Below are 23,593 nucleotides of genomic sequence, written 5' to 3'. Positions count from 1 at the left end.
TCTAATTAATACAAAACACTCACTCCTCATTGATATTCATTACCTCAGTGATCTTGACTACCTAAAACATCTCTCATTGCTCTTAAATGGTGTCAGCATCACCAGTCTTATTTATTAACTAGAGGGATCTGTTTCTCGTAGTGAGCTGCTTTCATTAAATCATTTAGTGCAATATGTTTTTTTGCCTTTAACTGACAGATAGAGAAGCCCACTGACAAAACTTAGGTTAATATACTGCACTCAGCAGAGCTGTTTTTGGACATTAATAGGATAGAGCAAAAATCTACTTATACAGAGCACCTTTGCAAAACATCAGAGGAAACAAACTATATCCTAAAAGTATATCAAGTTTGTTTAAAGATGTCGAGGGCTGTGTAATGTTACTCAGAAATGTGTGGCCATGCGGACCTATGGGAAGCCGCAATCATGGAGTATGCAGCATTCTATTAGTCTTACTGCTCACATACCCCTCTGAGCAGAATGTCTTACTTCCTATATGATATACCAATAAATACTCTGTTAAGACTCAGGATACTTGGTTAGATTTATGGATAGGGCTTAGGCTTGGACTGCAGCTTCATATAAATGTTAGGTCAAGGGATGAAGTTTAGAGTGTGTTCAGATTTAGGTCTTTGATTAATACAGGGCATTTGGTACAGTTGCAGCCATTGCACATGTCTCTAAACTGGAGATGAGCGGGCTCGGATTCCGCTAATCCGAGCCCACCCAAACAGTGCGGATAAGAACGGGACTGTTCGGATATTTACGGCGGGCAAAAAATTGAAAATGAGGCTCTGTCGTCCAAGTCTCGCGTCGAATCTCGCGAGGGGTGGGAGGAAGGGCCCAGAACAATTCCATCTTGTACCTCTTTTTTTGGGCATTATGTGCTCAAGCTACCTCGGTGCAACCTTTTGGCCTAAAAACAATATTGTGAGGTGTTCAGAATAGACTTGAAATTAGTGGAAATGATTGTTATTGAATGTTATTGAGGTTAATAATAGCGTAGGAGTGAAAAAAAACCCCACAAAACTGGTTTTTAGTAGGGATGTGCACCGGCCACTTTTGGTGTCTCGTGTTTTGGATTCGGATTTGCTTGAGGTTTTGGGTTTGGATTTGTTTCGCAAAACACCTGAAGAAAGGTTTTGGTTCGGATTTAAGGTTTTGGATTCGGATTTATTTTGAAAAAAACATAAAAAGTGCTAAAAACCAGTTTTGTGGTTTTTTTTTTCACTCCTACGCTATTATTAACCTCAATAACATTCAATAACAATCATTTCCACTAATTTCCAGCTATTCTGAACACCTCACAATATTGTTTTCAGGCCAAAAGGTTGCACCGAGGTAGCTTGAGCACATAATGCCAAAAAAAGAGGTACAAAATGGAATTGTTCTGGGCCCTCCGTCCCACCCATCGCGAGATTTGACGCGAGACTTGGACGACAGAGCCTCGTTTTCATTTTTTTGCCTGCCGGAAATATCCGAACAGTGCTCGGATCCCGTTCGGATCTGCACTGTTCGGGTGGGCTCGGATTAGCGGAATCCGAGCCCGCTCATCTCTAGTTTTTAGCACTTTTTATGTTTTTTTCAAAATAAATCCGAATCCAAAACCTTAAATCCGAACAAAAACCTTTTGTCAGGTGTTTTGCGAAACAAATCCGAACCCAAAACCTCAAGCAAATCCGAATCCAAAACACAAAACACGAGACACCAAAAGTGGCCGGTGCACATCCCTACTCTAAACCCCTCCAGTCTGCTCGATCAGTAAAATATGTGCAGAACAGTGCTGGGCAACTAGCAGCCTAGAACTGTGGCCATATGTGATTGTTATACTATTTCAGTATAGCTTTACTGACTGAAATAAATGCCCAAACCCTCTGCTAGTACCTCTACTGAAGTAAGAAAACACAACAACACATTTCCATTGTGTGTGCAGCAGGGTCGGGAAATCCTTTATTGACTAGCAACACTCCACCCAGAACCCTGCAAAAAAAATCCACAAGGCCATAAGCACCCCTTCTAACATCTAAAGAAGCGCCAAAAGAAGTGGCCACCAATGAAGAACCATCCAGAGACCGGCATCGTTTCTCCAGATACAGACTAATCCCAAGTCCAACACATTACCTAGTAAAGCCCACCCATCTCTTTTCAGTCCATACAGGCATACCAACCACACAACTCCTTCACCTTCACAACAACTGCCCCACGGAAACCTCAAAACATTACTTCTAGGAACACTTGCCTTAATTAAACAAAAAACTTTAAAGATTTTTGTTTCAGACACTTTAAGCAGGAAGTAAACTATACTAGATTTGTGATTTGTAGCAGTAAATGGTTAGGATGGCAGTGTGTTATTCAAGAAAAAATCTTAAAGTCATACAAGACTGTGTAATATCTGAGAATTGGATCCTAGATGGCAGGAAATGAGGTTAATGGGCATCTCGATCTCAGTAACTAACCATTATATGAAAATGTGGAATTCATGAGTTTATAATGACAGGGAGATCACTTGTCCCTTTTGCAAAATATTAGCGGTAAACCAACACCCGCTACAAGACTATTCTAACCATACACATGTTCTTCACAGTTGCTACATGAAAAAATATTTAATAGAATTGATCACAAAATATAATAATCCTTAATATTGTGTTACTATTTTATTCCTTGGTGTTTTAACAAAGGTATGGCACATATTACTCAGACAAAATACAGATAAACAAGTACAAATTTCTTAATCCTTATATAAATAGGTAAATAGATACTTAGTGGTGACATAAGCATATATATTGCTGGCTAAATCAGTTCTGCAAGTTATTGAATACAAATAAAAAAAAGTGTCCATTATTTGATTGGTATGACCAAACAATAAAATATAGTGATACATCGCTTAGAATATTGCCCCAGAACTAAACATCCATCTGTTTAACCACTGTCAACATACCCATTGATACAATAAACATTGTTGTTGCAAACTCCGTGCAAATGCAAGTAGTAACATGTTTCCATGGATCAATAAAGAGACCATATATAAAAAGTTATTATAATAAAAATTACTACACATAAAAGCATACCACATATAGATAAATTACAACATCCATGATTTTCCTTTACTCAACTTCTGTGAAACATTGTTCAGTTTTTGGCATGCTAGCAAGGTGGAAGCCACTACTGCCCAAAGAGACTCTGAACACCAGTCAGACAGATGAGGTACATATTGTGGACTACTCTGTTAATATATATAACTGTTACAGAAGACTTATTTAGTTCTAAAAGAATACACACACAGACAAAACTTGTAAAACAGTCTACAAAGATAATGTACAAACTTATAAAATGCAAAGCAGCATATCCACTATTGTATTCAGTGTTACTAGAGTATCAGTACTAAATATACAAAATGCTTGTCACCCATAGCCACCAACACATTGTCAGAATTCATTGGTGACCTGTATGGTTTACTGCAGTAAAACAAAATGTGCTTAGCTTGGTTGTAGCTTTTAGTCAGTTAATGTATGCACATACTGCAACATTTACCATTTATCGCTCCCAAAGTTAAGACAGCTGATGCAAATTTTGCAGGGCAAATAATGCATTTTTTTGAATGCTGTACACACAAACTGGTCATCTCTGTTTTTACATTGCATTTTAGAGTTGGGCTAGGCCATGTCCCCTCAACTGTAAATCAGTATGAATACGAAATAATTTATTCAGGTGAAAATTTTGCCCCCAACTCTTAATCAGCCAGCAGTATTTTAGCATCCCTGTTTTACTAATACTTCTATTCTCTGAGCTAGAATTAAACCATCATTAGATTATAAGGCCAATCTTGTTTTGTGGGACTAATGCCCACTACATTCAGTGCTATTTTTCATATACTTTGGGAAAAATATGGCAAATTGGAAGGAGCATAATGTGCAGGTGTAAAGGTTAGAAATAAAAAGCTCCCTTGTTAGCTTGTAATACAAAAGTCTCTTCCATCCACTGATTGGGTGTACTGAGCAATTGTTCCCATAAGAGTTGTGCTCGGTGGCATTCAGAGGCACTGGCGACATCACCTTTGGGGATAAATAATAAAAAGAAGAAAGTGTTAAAATAGAAATACCGTTAAGAGGGTTTGCCTTCCTACCATCATAAGGGATAATATTTTCCATCTACACTTACCTATTGGAAAACCATTTCTGATCGAGTGTTGTGCAGGGCCTGGCCACTACTAGTCTCCCTGCCTCCGAGAAAAATATGTCATGGTACCTTAGACCTACATTTCCATGGTAGTCTTCTGTCCCTCTAAACATTGTGTTGTGCTGTATTTGATACACTAATACTAAGTTCCACTGCAATGTTAGGGAGATAGAAGAACTGGAAACATAGATCTACAGACATGTTTCTATCCACTACCATACAGTCTAGAAGCAGGGAGTAGTGTACATTAACTACACAAATCGGTCAGTTCTGGAATCACCAGTAAGTATAAAAATAAAATAACTCCCCATAATGTACTTGAAACAATCCATTCATTAATCAAAAGTATAATCTTCGCAGAAAAACTGTCAACCCCATAGGTTACATAGAAGCTTTCAGAGCTAGCTAGAGTGATAGTGTTCTAGTGCCCCTGTCATACTAACCTTTATGGGGTTTCCACTTTCATATTAGAAATTTATTGGGTTGTATATGCCATCCTTAGGAAGCAATGGGCATGCCTCGGAGATGTGGCACCCCGCAATGTGTCCACAACCTCATGCAGTGTGATCACACACCCTTCTCATCCCAAAATGTAAACATATTCAAGGCTGGGAGATATATATAAATTTATTGGGGGGTGGGGCAGGGAAGAAAAAAAACAACAAACAAACAATCACTATCACTAAAAGTTTCTTTTACAACTACAATGCCAATCTTTAATAACTGTGAATACTTTTTAGCTTTGTGACCAGACCAATTTTGCTATATGCTGAGTAACTTGAGAATAACTAGATATATTTTTAGGGTATCCTGGTGAACTGTATTTTAATTTTTTGGTTTATTTTTTTTATGAGATAATGTTTCATCATACAGTAAAGAAATACCCTTTTCCTAAGCATACCCTAGTTATGTTTATACTTCTCCTGTGTTTAGAGACAGAATATATCTAGTTTACTGGCGTTGGGTCTACAAGAAAGTGAAGTGTGTTTCAAAGCCTGTCATTTTTTTTTTTAAGTTTTCGGTTGTTTTTTTTTTTAAATAAAAAAGAAAAGATTTTTGCTTTAAATATTTTAAATTATGTATATTTTAATTATTGTAAGTTACACGTCAGCCTAGACCATGGAAGACACAGGAATATTTGTATTTTAATACAACTATATGGGATCATGCACATGAGTGCCATTTTAGTTTTTTAAGGATGTATTACGTTAAATTGTGCTATTCATAGACACATCCATCATATAACAGATAACTTATCAGATTATCTGAAGGAATATGATGTGTGTCCACTTAAGGGGCAATTTAGGACTTATCAGAAAAGGTAGCTCTTCGGCTAGGTGCACACTAAATGTGAGGAAAAATAAACGATTAGCGATTACAAAGTACAGGAAAAAAAATCCTGATCAGCATCCCGATTCCTGTGTCCACACTGTACACGATTACCTTCAGATCTGTGCTCTTCATCTGTCATAACCATCGACTGGCTGTCAGACAGTCCCTCAGCAGGGATCCACCCCCATGCTCTCAGCCTGCATTCCAGCCCCCCGCCCCCCCAGCCCCGTGTTTCATTCCAATTCTGCAGCGTGCATACTCACGGCAGAATTGGAACGACATTGTTCCATTGTTGAACAAGATTTTCAAATCAGTTTATAAATCTCAATCAACAATTTTATGTGCCTTGGAACGATGATTATTTATTGTTTTAGGGTACACACCACTGTGATATTGGCTGAAAACGCAGTAGTTTGTACCTAGCCTTACTCCTGCAGGGGACCTCCATAACAATATGAAACGTTGGTAAGTATGAACAGGGTCTATGGATAAAACCTCATGTAAAATCAAATTTAAGATAATAGATCAGGTAAAAGACGGGATTAAAACTATTACAGTAGGCTTTTGGTCTACTTTTTTGTTTTATTTGAACTTGGATGTCTTCAGATAACACAATTCAAAAGGAAGAGGAGACTCTCTGGGTAAAGGCTCTTAAATTTCATTATGAAAGAAAAACAAACAAAAAAAACAACAGTTTAAACATTGAGGCAAATAACCCACTCATGCGTGACCTGATGTATACATTTTCTGGAATTGGAGAAAATTAGTATTACCTGCGCTCAAACTGGTCCCACACAGAAAACGCTCAGTCAAGCCTTGGTCCCACAAAGTAAGATCCAGTCGAGCTGTCCTAAGATCACTTGGATTCACAATATTATAAATGATGGTGTGGTTCCACTCTGGACAGGGTTGTCTTCTCATCACTGGAGTCCTTTGCTTCAATTCACACTTGCTTGGCAGAACAAGACAACTGGTAAAATAAGTAAATAAATATTTCTTCTGTAGCACAACTTGAATCTGTTATGTAAAGATAAGTGAATGGAAATAGACATATTTGCCAGTTTACCTCTTAACAAATGGACTTAAAAAACCATCTGGCCTCAACGACAAATTCTTGGCACTTTTTACTACAAGATGAAGCTGGACCACTTCCAAATGTTTTTCTTCCTTGCCTACATCAAGGTTGAAAAAGTTACTATGAGAAATAGACTAAATTGATTTAAGGCTTAATCAAATATTGGATTACTGGATGCTGCCTACCATCTGATGTATAACGCTCATACTGGAAGGTTTTAGAAACCGGAGGAATTTCAAGTCGGAGTTTCACGCAGAGCTCTCCATGGTACTGCACTGTCCCCTCTTCATGTTTTTTTGACTATAGAATGAAAAACAAAAACAATGAAAAATTAACAATATTCAAAAAATTATATACAGGTATTTTATTTATTTCTATACTTTCCATTGATTCTATAGAGTGCATATATTATGCAGCACTGATAATCCTATTCAGGCACATCAGTCTCTGCTCCAAAAGGACCTTGTAATCCATCTCCCTCCAACATGTACAAAAAAAACACACACCAGGTCCAATTTAGTTAGAAGCCAATTACTCTACCTGTCAAAAGTTCTTTAAAATTTCCCATTGGGCTAAATGTCATCCTGCTGATGGTATGGCACCAGCATGTGAGTTTTGCACCAGTAGAAGTTTAAATACTTCACTAAAAGTTCTTGGACTGTAGAAAAAAATAAAAATCACACAACGAAAACCAATATAGAACGTGAGATTAAAATACTACCTCCTATGCCACTATGTTCTATGTTGTCTAATGAAAGGATGTTATAAATACTGTAAGGAATATGCCCCGCTCCTCACTCAACGTTAAAATCATCACTCCCAAAATTCAGTGCGAACGGAGCAGAGAGGAGTCGGGGATCGCTGCGATCACGTATTTTTTTTAAAAAAATTATACCTGCTCTCCCCACCAACGGAGAGGGGAGCGATCAGGGTCGGGGCCTAGCGGGGGATAGTGCAACCCCCCGGTGGCCCAGTCCGACCCTGGTATTAGTACATATAATAATAGTATTATTAATAATAATATTAATAATAGCAGCAATACTACTACAGCTACTAGTAGAGAAATAATAGTAATAGCAGTAATAATAAAAGCATAAGTAATAGTACAAGTAGTAACAGTACTAGTATTAATAAGGGATTGCCTCTATCACAGTTGCGCTAGCACCAAGAATCTCTATATTAATTTGAGCTGTAGTACACAGGTTGGTTAGAACACAGGGCCTCTCTCCTCTTTATGTATCCCAAATTGGCTTATTTTGTTTCTGCTGTACACTGTCTTCTATGTTTCTAGTTCATATTTAATTGCTGATTTACTTAAAATCATGACTTTTGTAGGCTTAAGCACACTTTTTTAATTTCTTTATAATATGATAGTATTAGTAGTATTAGTTAAAGTACAAATAATAGCAATAATACTAGTTAATAAAACGAATGGCAGTAACGTAGTAAGAGTAATAATAATAAAAGTAGTAACAGTGGCAATAGTAAAATGGGTTTGACTGTTTGTAATACTATACCAATACTTGTAACAGTAGTAATAATAAAAGTAGCAATAATACTAATAATAATAATAATAACCATTAGTAATGATAACCATAATAGTAGTCATAGAAATAGTAGTAACAGTAAATAACTAAAAGCTATAAAAGTAGTGACTATAGTACTACTACAAATAGTATTAATAGTAGTAGAAGTGGCAATAATAATAGTAGTATCAATAGCAATAATACTTGTAGCAATATTAGCAACAGTATTAACAGTAGCATTAATAAAGCACAGTGTTAATGTTAATAGTTATAATACAGTAGTAATAGTATTAGTTTAAAAGTGTTAATTATAACAGTAATAGCAGCAAAAGATAGATTAGTAAAAGTGCTGATTATAGAAACAGAAATTGTACTGAATGTAGAAATAGCAGTAATAGAAAAGTAATGAGCTGTAATTCATATTAATAGTGAGATACCCTAAATGAATGAACTAAAACAGTAGTAGAAGTTCATCTGCAGGGTAGTACAAAGATATAGACTATTATAGACTAGACTATTTTACATTCATGCCACAGAAACCATACAACATCCTTGCACATCACGCCGACATACTAACGTGACTAACAATCATATTAATTTTTTCACCTGATTGTTGATTGCATTTTTGTCCTCAACTACAACATTGATTTAAACTATAACTAAATATAATGAGTACTAGTATGTATTAGTACAGTGGTTATCATTGTTGCTTCACAGTCCTGTGTTCATGAGTTAGATTACAACCAGTGCTCTATCTGGACTGTGTGTGTTTGTGTGGGTTTCCTCCGGGTGCTCCGGTTTCCTCCCTCATTCCAAAAACATACTGATAGGTTAATTGGCTGCTATCAAATTGACCCTAGTCTCTCTGTCTGTCTGTATGTTAGGAAATTTAGACTGTAAGCTCCAATGGGGCAGGGACTGATGTGAGTGAGTTCTCTGTACAGCGCTGTGGAATTAGTAGCGCTATATAAATAGCTGCTGCTTATGATGTGGTGTTTATATGATCTCCAATGGTTTGCTTGGGTACAATTTCCTCCCACAGTCCGAAAACATAGTGGTATGGTAACTGGCTGCTGACTAAATGGATGCTAGTGTTTGTGTGTTATAGAATTTAGATTGTAATATCCAGTGGAGCATTCAATGATAAATATTCTCTGTACATCAATGCGTAATATGGTGGTGCTATATAAGTAAACAATAATAATAATAATAATAATAATGCTGTAATAGTTTACTTTAGCAAAGTCTTTAGATCCTAATTAAGATGAATAGCTTCTATTTCCCAAGGAGGAAAAGAAAACTAAAAAAAAAAATAAGAGGGAAAAAAAGACATAGCTAAATGAAGTATTACAATTAAATCTTTAAATGTAATTATTTCTGTCAGTGGCAATAAATATTAGCAGCAAGTGGTAGATTGTGGTGGTAGTAATAGTATTAATAATACAATTGGAAAATACAGTGAAATATGTTGTCACTATATAAATATTATTGTCCATAATAAAAATAATAGTATAAAAAATAATCATAGTAGAAGTAATTGTGGGGCAGTAATTATTATTATTATTATTATTATACTTATTATTATAGCATTAGTAGTAATGATGTGTCATCAGTTTCATCTGCTTTGCATGGTGAGAAGCAGTATCCATTTTTCATAGGATCCCGGTAGTCAAGTCGTGGTTTCTTGTTATTATTCGGTCGCCACTTGCTTATTATCTACAAAAGAGGATATATTTTTCTATATAAAAACATCCAACAAGTTCCAAACTAAGTATACCTTTGCTTTCAGCTGGTACCAATTAAATGACTGAGTAGAGTTGTCCTCAAAGTCCCAAGATTCCAGTGGGATTATCACTTCTCCTAGGAAAACTTTTCTCTTCAGTGTACCTGCATGCCACACTGATACCTGAAGAGTCCTTGTCTCCAACTGCGAGCGCGCTATGGTGTACTGAGGAGTAAAGTAATATTCAGCAATACATAAGCCAACATGAAGTAACTCATGATAATTTGTGGTAAAAAAAATGAAGCATGGTATAGAAGTTATTGCTGTGGACAGTGAGGGGCCCATCAGGCAGAACATACAAATAGGTTTTATCCTTCCTCATCAGCTGGTAAGAAACAGAATAATAAAATACTTAATGTTCCCCAAATCCACAACACTGTTTTTTGTCCAACCATCCTGGTAGGGGATAAAAGTGCAGATTTAAAGGTGTTGATCTGGTCCACTGCTCATAGTGGTTCTAAAAGGGGCAAGAAGAGACCACACGTCTCTCCTAGGAACAACGGGTAGTGGTTCCTTTCTTTCTCTTCTCTTTACTCATTGGGATACTGAGCAGTAGCAAGAATGTGGCTGCACTTGTGCCCTGGGGTTACAGGGACACAGTGTAGTTGTACGGCATTTCACTAGCATTGGCAATTGTCTTGGTCTTTGAACTGTCTTTGTCTCCGATGAACTACTTATTTATATTTAGCCCTCTGATATTTGGGATCAATTAGCAGGAACGATAATTGTTTAAGAAAATGACAAACTGAGGCTACTGGCATACAATTGGAGAATAGGCTTATTCAATTCTTTTTTTCTCATTTCTATCTGATATAGATGTCCATACACTTGTCTAATCAATCCTAGAGAGGGAGTGAAAACAAATACAAAAAGTTGATACATTTTATCCTTTTTCTGAACGGCCATAATTCAGACCTCATGTAATAGAAGAGGAAGATTGTCTTGAGATTGGCTAATTTTCAGAAGAAGCAGATTCCTTGCTTCAGACAAATTTGAGGAAACAGTATTCTATTTCCCCGAATGGATTACAAAGTTTCCCTTACGCCCAGTTTTAGAAGACATTCCTGATAAATAATGAAAAGTTCTGGATAGGAAAATTGAAAATGGAATAAAATTTACACTTGTTTGCAAAGTGGACCAAAATGAATGAGAGACATTGGAACAGCTACATTAGGTGGTTCTTGTTGTCTTAGATTTTAAACTTCTGATGATAATGTGACTTTTAGTGACCCAATTAATAGATGAGCAGACAGTGTAATGAACATAGTACTGTACAGTAGCTGCTCTTTGCATAGCCTCTGCTGCAGTTTCAGTTGACAAAAAGTCTTTAGGATCTCCGTAAGTTAGTTGGAACAGTATATTGATTCTGGATATAAGTTACCGCAGGCCAGTATATTGATTCTGGATATAAGTTACCACAGGCCAGTATATTGATTCTGGATAGAAGTTACCCAAGGGTCCTTCCTGTTAAGGTCCTATCAAAGAACATCAAATAGCATTTGAAAATCTAACCCTGCTTATAATTCTAATGCCAAATGTCCGAGTCACAAGGATGGAGGAAGATTAAGGCTTTATTTATAAAGAATGCAACCATTTGACCTTTTTGGTAAAAAATTTAAAAGAAGGGTACAGAGTACAAATTTGTCAGATGGCCAGATCCATGTTTTATTTTGACAATCAAAAAAAATGCTGAATTCTGTCTTATGATTCAGAGCTTTGTAGACATGGAAGTTCTACAGCACCTGCCTCAAGAGGAACAAGGACAAAGTGTTGTGTCATGCACATTTGTGGTTACAAATCAGGGCTGATTATAGTCCTTTTCTTATTTGAATCATACTCTAGGAAATACATAGTTCATGGAAGCGAACGATGAGCAAAATTTCAAAACTGCTCCTGTAACGTCCCTGCAAAGTTGTCTGCAACAAAGTGTCTTTGCAAAAGGTGTCCACAAAAGGGGCCTGAGTCATTAAGGAGCGCAAAGCATAAAAAAGGAGTAACTTTGCATGTGGATAACACCATGTTACTTTGGGAGGTAAATTTAAAATGTGATGTTGCAGCTTTTTAGTTGGGGCAAGGCATGCCCTAGATCATCTTTAAATGTCAGTGTACGAATAAAGCTATCAGGTATTTGTGTGCTAGATGAAAAAACAGCCAGTATTTAACTTATATACAAAATAATAAATTAAATTGCATCCCTTACATTGTAACATGCAGGGGCAGGCTGGGGGGGGCATAGGGGCACCTGGCCCCTGGGCCGGTCCAATAGTGGGCTACTTTGGGCTGGGACACTGGGCCACCTACATTTTTTTTTTTCCTTTAAAAGTCGAGTCTTGCACCCCGGGCTAAAATTTGCCAGCCATCCCCTGGTAACATGGTTTGTCTGGGAGAACATTTACACCATTTTTTTGCCTTACTTTCCTTAATGACTCAGGCCCAAGGTATCTGGTTATTCATGTCAAATGCCTTGCATCAGACATACATATACTGATACATATTAATCATTAAAAAAAAAAAAAGATCTATTTAGCTTGAATACACTAAACTGTGTCACGAGCCAAAAAGAAAAAAAAAAAAAAGGACTCACTTAAAATTTCAATCTGCAGGTAAACTGTTAGATACCCATAGATTCCCACAACAGCTCACGCTGGAGCAGGTTACCAAAATACACAGGATTAATGTAAAATGTGCTATTTTGGGTGGGGGGAAATTAGTGAGCGTTAGCAGTCACCCATACTCTGCATTGTGTAATGAATATAGTCAGCGACTAGAATAGCGGTGAAAGAACAGGTCATGTATCCGTATGTTCCTGCACTGGTCATGTGAATCAATGTTCATACTGTTTAATCATGACAGTAATTCATCTATCTGTGCGAAACATGGCAGTTATGTGTGTTGCACTATAGTGCATCTAAATATGCACATTTCCCCATAAGTGGAAGTGCAAAATGAGATGCATTAAACATATAGGAAGGGACCCAAAGACCAATATCTCTGAGATGGTGTAAAACTGAAGGGCTATTGGCAGGGCCGGTGTTAGGGTCCCTCCCCCCCGCAAAAATCGGCGAGGAGACGGAGCAGAGAGGCGGCGGTGGTGACAAAATAGCCTCTTCCCCCCTCCCCGTGCATCTGAATGCTGTGCGGCGGCCGTGACAGGTATGGTCAGCGGTCGCCGCACAGTTTTAAAGTCATTTAGTATTCTGTGGCGCCCTCCAGAGCCCGGCGCCCTAGGCAAGTGCCTAACCTTGCCTAATGGGAGCGCCGGGCCTGGCTATTGGGCCTCATTTTGTAAACATACTGCTATGACTTTGGTAATCTATGTATGTGAGATTTACCACTTACCTTTAAACTTTCATGAAACAATGGATCAACTGTATTTTTTTTTACACTTGTTTTCATTTTACTAATGGACGATTTATCAGGAAGCAAGTAGGTCTTCACATACCTAAAGAGAAAACAGAGCCATTAAAAAGACATTTATTTTCACTTTGTTTATAAATCTGCGTGAGGAAGATAGACACCCATTTGGATATGTTTCACATTGTACTAATATCACTTTATGAAGAGATGAGTTATGAAAGTGATTTTGCTTTTTGGAAGGAACAAAGCCAATTGTGATAGTCCAGATATATAATTTATGAGTGCACAACACAGCACAAAGAAATACAAAAGCCATGTGTGATTTTTTTCCTTGTCTCATATCCTGCACTTGTTTTTGTCCCTTTATAAAGTGCTGCAGGATGTCAGATTTGTAAATGATTACTTTGGATAATGGGCAGATTGGAACCTACCATCTACAAAAGGACCTAGCAACAAATGTACACAATTTATATTGGATTGATTTAAGGGAGTTACAAGGGGCGGAGAGACATGCAATTCTTTGGTTTCAACACATCTTGGAGGTAGCAAAAATAAAGCAGCCCTTTGAAAATAATTAAGTACAACCTAGACACTAAAAATGTTACCAACTGGAGCCAAAGCATAAATGAATCAACGCTTGTAGCAAACATGACACTTGAAATAAACACTGCTTATTTACAGAGTCAGCTGATACTTCAACGAGGTTCATGTGAACCGTTTAAGCTTAACAAAATTAAAAGATTTACTGACATTTAGCATATTTTTAATACTAAATCAAACTTTCCCTTCAACTGAAAGTAGTAGCAGCATCTAGAGAACAAGAGGCCTCAGATATAAAGTAAGAGGTACCAAACCCTTTAATAAATAAAAATCATTGAGTCATTTATGTAAGAGTTTCTCATTTTTATTTGACGGGATAATTTCCAGCAATCTTGTCACTAAATTTACTGACTGTTGGCATCGCTGAAATGACTGGAAACAAAGCCAGGGTAAATGATTCTGCATTGGTGATGTGAGTCAATTTTCATACTGTTTAATCATAAGTGTAAAGCATCTGTCTGTGCTGAACATGACAGTTGTGTATGTTGAACTGTAGTACATCTAAATATGCGCATATGCAAAATGAGACTCATTAAACGTAAAGGAAGAGACCTGAAGACCAATATCTCTGAGATGGTGCATGTGGCGATTATGTACTCTATCTAATGACCGATTCTTATTTTCTGTTGAATTTATGTATAACACTGTGAATATTTTATGTAACCTTTCAAAGTGTATTTTGTTAACTGACCTGAGTCCGACCTAGGCAAGTGTCAATGGTCTTTTGAAAGTAGCCAGGCCCAGAGATGGATAGGAGTAGTTTGTGTAGGCCCAGAGATGGATAGGAGTAGTTTGTGTATGCAGAGGAGTTAGGCTTAGCCAGGCAGAAAGATCAGAGGTGAGAGATTTTCTGAGGTGCCCAAACATATATCTTAGTGATAGATAATTTACTATGGGGAAAACGCTGTGTAATTTTGGGCATCCATCTAACTTAGGTGAAAAATAAAATTCCAAAGGTGGGGGGTGAAGAGCTCAACAAGAAATGGTTTAAAAAACCCTTGTTTCAGACATCAGATTGTCCATTTCTTTTAGGAGGGTCTACCACGACTGGAATGTGCCATTCTTCTCAATGTGTACTCCTTACATACCAATTACTGAACTTGTAAGTAGGGACTCTGGTTTTATTTCCAATTTTATGTTCTGAAACTAACTTGTGCAACCTATTGTATGTCTGTTTATAACCTTTTTGTAAATAGGCCTTGGAAACATTTTTCAGATTAAACAGATTTTATCTATTGTACTCTTCGTGATTCTTTGTGAACTTACGATGCCCAGGGAGGCTCATGCTACATGTGTATGTGATTTAAGTGTGAAACATTAATAAGTGGTTCTGGTGAATGTAAGGACACCATAATAAATCCTTTGTGGTGGCAGAAATGGTGTATTTGTTGTCTAAGTGACTAAAGTGGCATCAGTCACGGCCAGCTGTCCAGATTGCTGTATCTGGGACAGGCTGGGCGTTCGTGATAGTGTAGAACTGAAGTGTTTTTGTGGAAATGGCTTTGAGCCCCTCCTAACTGCAAGGAACACTCCTAAAAATACTCCCAACCCTTTATCTGAGACACAGCTGTTCACCTATCCCACACTTCACTATAAAACGCCTTCTCTTTTCCCAACTCCTCCCTGCTGCCTGTGCAAATGTATGCGTCCCTGCAAAAGCAGCTAAGTCATCTTGTGCTATAAATCTATTGTGCCTCGGTAAAAAGAGGGAGTCACGGCAAGTCTACAGCTGCTTTCATGCTCTGAGGTGACTATTTTGCACTTCCCTTAGGATAAAAGATGGTTGCTTAGGGTGCCAAGGTGCCGAAAATACTGAATGAGTGATACTAAATGGAGACAATAATGTCACATATTAAATGTCATTATTTTCCCTGCGCTGACACTGATTACCTATCCAGTTGCTCTCGGCTGCTCTTCCATGTCAGTGAAGGGCTGGCAGTGTGGCACCAAGCTATGAGGTCATTGCCCAGCACAACATTCTTTTTCAAAATATTAGCACTTCAAAATATATATGAACTCCCCAATATCCTTTAAAAACACTTTCAAATAAATTGAAGCATATATATTGCTACATAACTGCAATTTCTGAATTTACAACAAGAAATACAATATATACTGTAAAAATGTACATTATCCAGTAATCAACGTTAAAAAAAAATGTCAGCTTTAATGGTTTTCTGTCCGATACATGTACAAACCTTACATAGCAGCTATTCTAGCTCCATTTACTCAATTAGTTTGACTAAGGCTACATAGGTTTTTAAAACTTTATTGGTTAATTTGTGGTAATACACATACCTCAGGGCTGTACCCAATTGGCCTCTCAGTAATCCAGCTACTAGGCTGAATTGCTGAATGACCATGTGTGGCTAACTATATCTGCCTGTCCAGCAATCAGACAGACTGTAGATAGTCTTATTATTAAAATGTTACCAGATTCTTAAAAATTAATCCAGGGACACTAACTACACTCTGTTTTTAAGCCCTAATGGTGACTAAAGGATGCATTTTTCATCCAAAATACAAATTTAACACTAATGTGTTAAATTAGTGCAGTGCACAAAGTCTATCACCAATATTTTAATTTAGTTTGTAACTGCAGCAAAAATCTGATTTGTGATGTGCCATGTACTGCACAAAGCATCAATTAAGTATATAGCGGACATGCATGGTTAGGTAAAAGTGTAGTATTATACTGTACTATGTTGCCAGTCAAATACTGCACAATTATATACCCCATTGCTAAACATTTATTGCAGAAATGAACCTCATTGTCAGTTATTTTGCACATAGATACACCCACCCCCATTACTGGTCATATATTGTACATAGTAAGAGATGATGGAAAGTTTTGGCTGTTGCCTAAGTGGGCAGTGGAAAGATCCATGCATGGAGCCAGGAAAGCTGTCTTTAGCTGCCTGGCATTCAAATCCATCTGCACCACATTTGCATTGAAATATAATGGAGTAGTCAGCATAAGTAGGCTCAATTTAGTGTGTTCCATATATCTCTATGGATTTTTCCATTTGGAATGTGCTCCAACTGTACCAATTAGGGCATGTGGTAAGTAAAGGCAATATAATATTTAATAAGTGGTAAATTAAAGCTTATTTGAAAAGTGTGTATTTATTTTTTTTCTCGCATTTAATATAATGGTCAGTGGTTTTACGGACACCTGTCCATCATACTGGGACCACTGGGTTGGCAGAGTTGCCAGTCCAGATGTCCCAGCCCTGTCACTTACCCCAGCTCCCACAGTCCAGGGAGGTTTGGAAGAGCCCCAGCTTTTTTCAGCATGGAACTCGTAGCCTATGTATTGGGGTTAAGGAACATGCTGGCTTTTTTTGCAACCCCCCCACCCATAAAGGCACCAGCCATATGCTGACCAGGTGTGGGCCATGTCTGTGGGAGGCTCACTGCTCTTTTTTGTATAAAATGGTTTTAATTTATTTTCTTGAATTACAGAGTGCAGCATCTGTTCTTTGAGTAAAGGTAACTGATTGCTGGCAGTTCCCCACTATTCAGCAGCATGTTTTTCTTCCTGCAAGTGACTGACAGTTACCTCCATACAGATGCTGCCAGTCATTAAGCATATAGCACAGGAATAGAACTCACAAAGCACAGTACACGTGCTGCATTACTTTTCTTTCATGTGACACAGGTATAACGATTCTTTGTCATCCGATGGCAGAAAAATGTATTTCAATGAACTTCATTATTACACTTTGGGAAAAACACTTGATGTAAAGAGATGTGTTTCCTTAAATCAGCGGCATGAGGAAGACCAATGAAATTACCCAGTGCTAGAAGACAATATAACGTGTGCAGTACAATGAAGACATAATAGCATATACAGTGCAAAGATGCATCTTACGAGTTACACTTTTTCTTCTTCTCTTCCCCATAGGCCAGGTTTTTACAAGCTTTTATTGAGATTTCCAGAGTGCCAGTCTTCAGGCTGTATAAAATGGCAAACTCAATTTCTCCAGTGACATTAGCATTGTCAATGCTGCCCCCATCAGTGCAAACACTATTGATGCTGGTCATACTAGCCTGGAAAAGAATTTAATGTTAGTGCCCATATCATGTGAAAATAAAGGTTATATCTTTAATGGTGCAGTACATTGAGCATTATGTAAATATATATTTTTTAATAATTCATTGACACCCTTGCATGCTTTATTGTATCGAAAGCATTAATAGTTATCAGAGCCTAATCCCACCATTCTTGGTGTATCAGGAAATTGTATTCTGGAACTTCAAAATTAGGACACCAAGTGGAATATTCTGCTTTTCACAATATGATAATATCAGGTAGACTAAGTTACATTGTAACCCTCTCACTGCCATCAAACGACAGATTTATCTAGAATTTGTTTAATTGAAACATTTTTACATAATTGGGAATGTTGCTAATAGATCTTTCAAGCAAAGCAATTAGCAGTTTAAAATAAGAAACATGTTTTGAAAATGAAGTTAAAGTTAAAAAAAAAATACATTTTTACTAATGTAAAATATTTGTATGCAGTTATAGAATGATTATGGAATCACTGTATTATATTTCTATTGAAAGTAAAATAACTAAAAATTACTAATTTGTTTCTCTTGGTTCTGGAAACCACATATACAGTCATGTATTCATGTGATCTGACACAGACAGCAGACTTTGATAGCTCTTCATCCTATCAATATCACATTACAATATAGATATTTCTAGCAACTGAACCCTGTAAGAAACATGGGCCTGATTCATTAAGGATCTTAACTTGAGAAACTTCTTATTTCAGTCTCCTGAACAAAACCATGTTACAATGCAAGGGGTGCAAATTAGCATTCTGTTTTGCACATAAGTAAAATACTGACTGTTTTTTCATGTAGCACACAAATATCAACTTTAAATTTCAGTGTACAAATAAACTATCAAGTATTTGTGTGCTACATGAAAAAACAGTCAGTATTTTACTTATGTGCAAAACAGAATACTAATTTGCACCCCTTGCATTGTAACATGGTTTTGTCCAGGATACTGAAATAAGAAGTTTCTCAAGTTAAGATCCTTAATGAATCAGGCCCCATGTGTCTAAATAATACTTGCTAAAAGCACTGCCATTAGGACTAACATTTTGTAGCCATATACTGCACATATACCTGATTCATGTTCTGTGTTTAAAAATAGCATGCAAGTTGAGCGTAGTTCTGCCCGTATTCAAATCCAAACGTATCTAAAGATATGTTTTGATTTGATTCCGACAGAAATACGCTCTGCTAAAACAGTACTCGTCGTACGCAGGGCCGGATTTACCGCTAGGCAACCTAGGCACCTGCCTAGGGCCTAGCGGCTCTCGGGGGGCACAGCTGGGGGGGGGGGGCAGGAGTAATTTTTAAAAAAATGAAAAAAAAAACATTCGGCCCCTCCCCCGAGTCGCGGGGGGGGGGGGCGGTGCCGCGAGTCGGGGGAGGGTGTGCCGCGAATCGGGGGAGGGGGGGGGGGTCGGGTGCCGCGAATCGGGTCCCGGCAGCCTCTTCTCCTCTCAGTGTCTCAGTGATAGAGAGAGGAGGAGAGGCTGCCGGGACCCGACGAGCGATCACGTGACTCTTTCTTTCTTTTTTTTTTTTTTTTTTACATCTGGACTGACGGAGGAGGAGCAGCGCGCAATAGAAAGGTAAGTAAAACAAGGGACATAAGTGGTGATGGTGAAGGGGCACAGAAGTGGTGATGGTGAAGGGGCACAGAAGTGGTGATGGTGAAGGGGCACAGAGGTAGTGAAGGGGCACAGAAGTGGTGATGGTGATTGGCACAGAAGTGGTGATGGTGAAGGGCACAGAGGTGGTGATAGTGAAGGGCACAGAGGTGGTGATTGGCACAGAAGTGGTGATGGGCACAGAGGTGGTGATGGTGAAGGGCACAGAGGTGGTGATGGTGAAGGGGCACAGAGGTGGTGATGGTGAAGGGGCACAGAAGTGGTGATGGTGAAGGGCACAGAGGTGGTGATGGTGAAGAGGCACAGAGGTGGTGAAGGGGCACAGAAGTGGTGATGGTGATTGGCACAGAAGTGGTGATGGTGAAGGGCACAGAGGTGGTAATGGGCACAGAGGTGGTGATGGTGATTGGCACATTGGTGGTGATGGTGATTGGCACAGAGGTGGGGATGGTGATGGGCACAGAGGTGATGGGGAAAGGGCACATGTGATATTGTGAAGGGGCAAAAGTGACAATGAAGGGGCACAGTGTGATGATAGAGGGACAAAAGTGACAAGAGCACATACTTGGATTTATGCGTATTATTTTTGCAAACAACTTAAGTAAGTATTTCTGCCCTGACTTCAATATTTATTATGTTGTTTTGACCCAACTACTTAAAAAAACGGGACTGCTTGGTAATTATTTAGGGGTGCCTTTTTCTGCAGCAGGGTGGCCTTGCTCTTTTCACATGTTAGGTACGCCCCCAAAGATGCAAGCCACGCCCTCACCTCCTTTGGCGGCGTGCCGCCACTGCGCGGCGGCACATGCTTTCATATCTACTTAACTATAGGGGTATATGGTAGGCATGCGGCGGCACATGCTTTCACTTCTACGTAACTATAGGGGTATATGGTAGGCTGCAAAAATATAGTGCTATGGATTGTTTCAGGGAGGGGGCCCAAAAACAGTATCCTGCCTAGGGCCCTATGAGGTCTAAATCCGGCTCTGGTCGTACGTATAGACACATAGCAGATAGCAGTATATGCACATGCATATGTACAATAAAAGTTCACATCAGGACGCATAAAACTTTCAATCTAATATAAATTTAAATAACTTCACAGTATAATTTATATTATCATAAACATAACAAAGATTATTTCAATGTGTACTTTACATACAATGCATTTTTATAGTATATCTTAGTTGCATACAGTAGTTCTGTGATAGCTAGTGATACGCATGCATATAATTTTTAATTCACAGACTATGCCATGTTAGTCTGCCCTGTGGAAAGTCCAAAATATATAACTGAAAACAAATGTACTTACAACAAACACAGGACTTGAATAGGGTGCACCCGAGTTGAATCGGCCTTGATGTACATGGCCTATGTTAGTCCGCCCCTTCCTTCCCCCATTTCTCCCCTAAATGTTGTGAATAGTTGTAAGTGTCAATTGTGGGTGGACATAAATTGCTTGAATTTACATTCATTGATGTAATGTCTATTTCTGGCACAGAGCAGAATCGTGCAAGATACGCTACGCAAACAGACGGATGTCCAAACATGAATCAGGCCTATAATGTGCATTTCAAATTACATATTAAATACCTACTTGTTTCATACTCCCAAAGAATATCCGGTTTGTTGAGTCAGTAATCTCTTCTGTCCCATGGTTTGTATCTTTTTTTCCTAGTAGTTCTTCCTCCCTTGCTTTGTGAATAAGGTGGTGTAGGCTGTTGGATTTTTCTAGCTGTCACAAAGATACATTATATATATGATTAAAAAAAAAAAAGTCATCCCCCAATAAAAAACTTTTACAACAGTTATGCAAGTCTATGGACTGAGAAGAACATTTTGCATCCATTGTTCATGTATTAACATGTCACTTTGGCTTTAGTAGTTCTCTAGTCTTCGAAGTCGTACCTGACTTGCTATGTTGATGGCAGTGTCTGAATGACTCCTCCTTTCCTTCCTCCTCTCTGCAAGCCGCCCGTAGTCTGTGCTTAAGTGAAATTTATCGGTCAACATATCGTTCTGTGACTTGGATATTTCTAAGGCAAAAATAAATAAGATTAGCCGATTGCTCTGACATTGGATATATTTACAATTCTCTCTTTCACTCTATGAAGAAAATATTGCAGAAAACATGCAATTTGAATTTCAGGATTGGAGAGTATATGAATTACGTACATTATTGAGATTGTCTCACCAGGAAGAAAGACTTGCTGGAAAGAATGGTAAAGCTATCTTCCAGCTAATTAGTTTATATTAGAAGTTCTCTAGAGGATTGTTAAAATAAAAAAATATCATATATTTCTCCAGCATTGACCTAAGTTTCAGCACGTACTGCTGTTCCCAGAGGCCTCTATGTGGACAACAGTATTAGGTAAACTTTTTGCAGCAAAGTAACGTCATCTCAGTATGGCGTTACAGGTATTATACAAGCTGAAGCCTCTCTGGATGAAAGCACTATGTGCACACACTCTCTCCATTAGCCAGTTAGGCTGCAGGTGCAAGGAAAAAAGTCATTGTTGAAAAGGGGATGTACGTCAGGGCTCCCAAAGCAGTCCCAGCATAGTAAATTGCAACGGTACTTTATTATGTACCACTGTGATTTGCAGCTATACATAATGATTGTTACCACTTTTTAATAAGAGACTCCTATATTTGTTTTACATATGAACTCCAGGTTTCGTTTATTAAGAAATGGTTTGCTAGGTGTTCATTACTATTTTATTTCAATGTTTTTTTTAAAACTGGTATGGGGTTAGATTTCCAAAGTACATATCATGTAGGTCTTGTGTTTGTACAGATTATTTAATTTATAGATTTCATTTCTGTCCAGTATGTGGCCCGGTTAGTATCTTTTGTCTAGATTTGGGTTGAAAGATAAAAGGATTGGCAACCTCTACTGAAATTAGAGTATGATAAAAAAATATTCTATGGAAGTGCTGCATAATATGTGACCATTATATAAAGAATAATTATCATAACAATACTTCACAGTGATATTAATTATTTTAGTAAGAAAGCTTATAAAGCCTCCTGCCAGTAAGTCTCTTATACAACTAACTTCAGTAAAACTTTATACAAAATCAAATATAAGAACTCTTGTAGGGAAGCTTTTACATACATGTTTATGGACATCTGTGGAGGTTACATGATACCTTTTTTACATTTTACAAAAAAATTAGGACAAAATAAAACCTATCCTTGAGACTTTCAAGTCGTCTCAACGTGGTTTTCTCAAAGCCACAGCCAAATAGAACACATCCCTTTCAGCATCCTTAAGATCAGGATATATTAGGAACATATGTTTGTAAATTTATAATGGATACATTTCTATTTTATGTTTAGAGATACTGCACTTGAAATGAAAAGAATTTGGATGTATGAACTTTGATGTATATAGATGGGCTATACACATGTGCATCTACATCTCCCAATGTGCAGAAGCTAATTGAAGAGTGGGGGAAGCTTAAGTGCATCAAAAGTATGTGTTAAATGCAGGGCCGGATTAACCATGGGGCTAACTGGGCTACAGCCCAGGGGCCTATGGCATCCAGGGGGCCCTTGAAAGTGCTCAGCAGCAGTATTGATCGGTCGGGGGCGCCCCCGGCGCGATCAGTGCTGCTGATCACGGGGGGGCCCTCACGGGGGAATGGAGGCCCCCTTAGCCCAGGGGCCTCCATTCCCTTAATCCGGCCCTGGTTAAATGCATGTGAGCTTTAGATGTGTGAGCAGAACTTCATCCATTGAATTAAATGGAGAGTGAAATCCTCTGTTATCTTTATATAACGCCACTAATACCACAATACTGTACAGGGGATATTTGTCACTTGCCACAGTCCCCGGCTCACTGGAGCGTACAGTCTAAATTCCCTAACACACACTCACAGACTAGGATCAATTTGATAGCAGACAATTAACCTACTAGTATGTTTTTGCAGTTTGAGAAAAAACTGAAGCACCTGGAGGAAACCCACACAAACACAGGGAGCAGAGGCAGAACTAGCAAGCTGCAGGGAAGCAGTGCCAACAGCTCACTAGTTCCCCG

General features: G+C 38.2%; 1 protein-coding gene across 1 annotated transcript in view; it reads right to left on the bottom strand.

Annotated features, from left to right (window-relative positions):
• Nucleotides 1–2,650: 2,650 nt before the first annotated feature.
• The window catches only part of SYTL3 (synaptotagmin like 3), an 89,231-nt gene continuing 68,288 nt past the window's right edge, over nucleotides 2,651–23,593 (bottom strand). The window contains exons 9-17 of the mRNA XM_075203123.1: nucleotides 21,460–21,587; nucleotides 21,149–21,286; nucleotides 17,724–17,902; nucleotides 13,232–13,334; nucleotides 9,887–10,057; nucleotides 6,769–6,883; nucleotides 6,575–6,680; nucleotides 6,282–6,478; nucleotides 2,651–4,052 (exon numbers count right to left, since the gene is read on the bottom strand). Coding sequence (XP_075059224.1) covers nucleotides 3,925–4,052; nucleotides 6,282–6,478; nucleotides 6,575–6,680; nucleotides 6,769–6,883; nucleotides 9,887–10,057; nucleotides 13,232–13,334; nucleotides 17,724–17,902; nucleotides 21,149–21,286; nucleotides 21,460–21,587 — 1,265 coding nt within the window. The 3' untranslated portion in view covers nucleotides 2,651–3,924. The remainder of the gene's footprint in view (nucleotides 4,053–6,281; nucleotides 6,479–6,574; nucleotides 6,681–6,768; nucleotides 6,884–9,886; nucleotides 10,058–13,231; nucleotides 13,335–17,723; nucleotides 17,903–21,148; nucleotides 21,287–21,459; nucleotides 21,588–23,593) is intronic.

This window comes from Mixophyes fleayi, chromosome 3 (genome assembly GCF_038048845.1).
Source record: "Mixophyes fleayi isolate aMixFle1 chromosome 3, aMixFle1.hap1, whole genome shotgun sequence".
Taxonomy (NCBI): domain Eukaryota; kingdom Metazoa; phylum Chordata; class Amphibia; order Anura; family Limnodynastidae; genus Mixophyes; species Mixophyes fleayi.
This window is presented reverse-complemented; position numbering and strand designations above follow the sequence as displayed.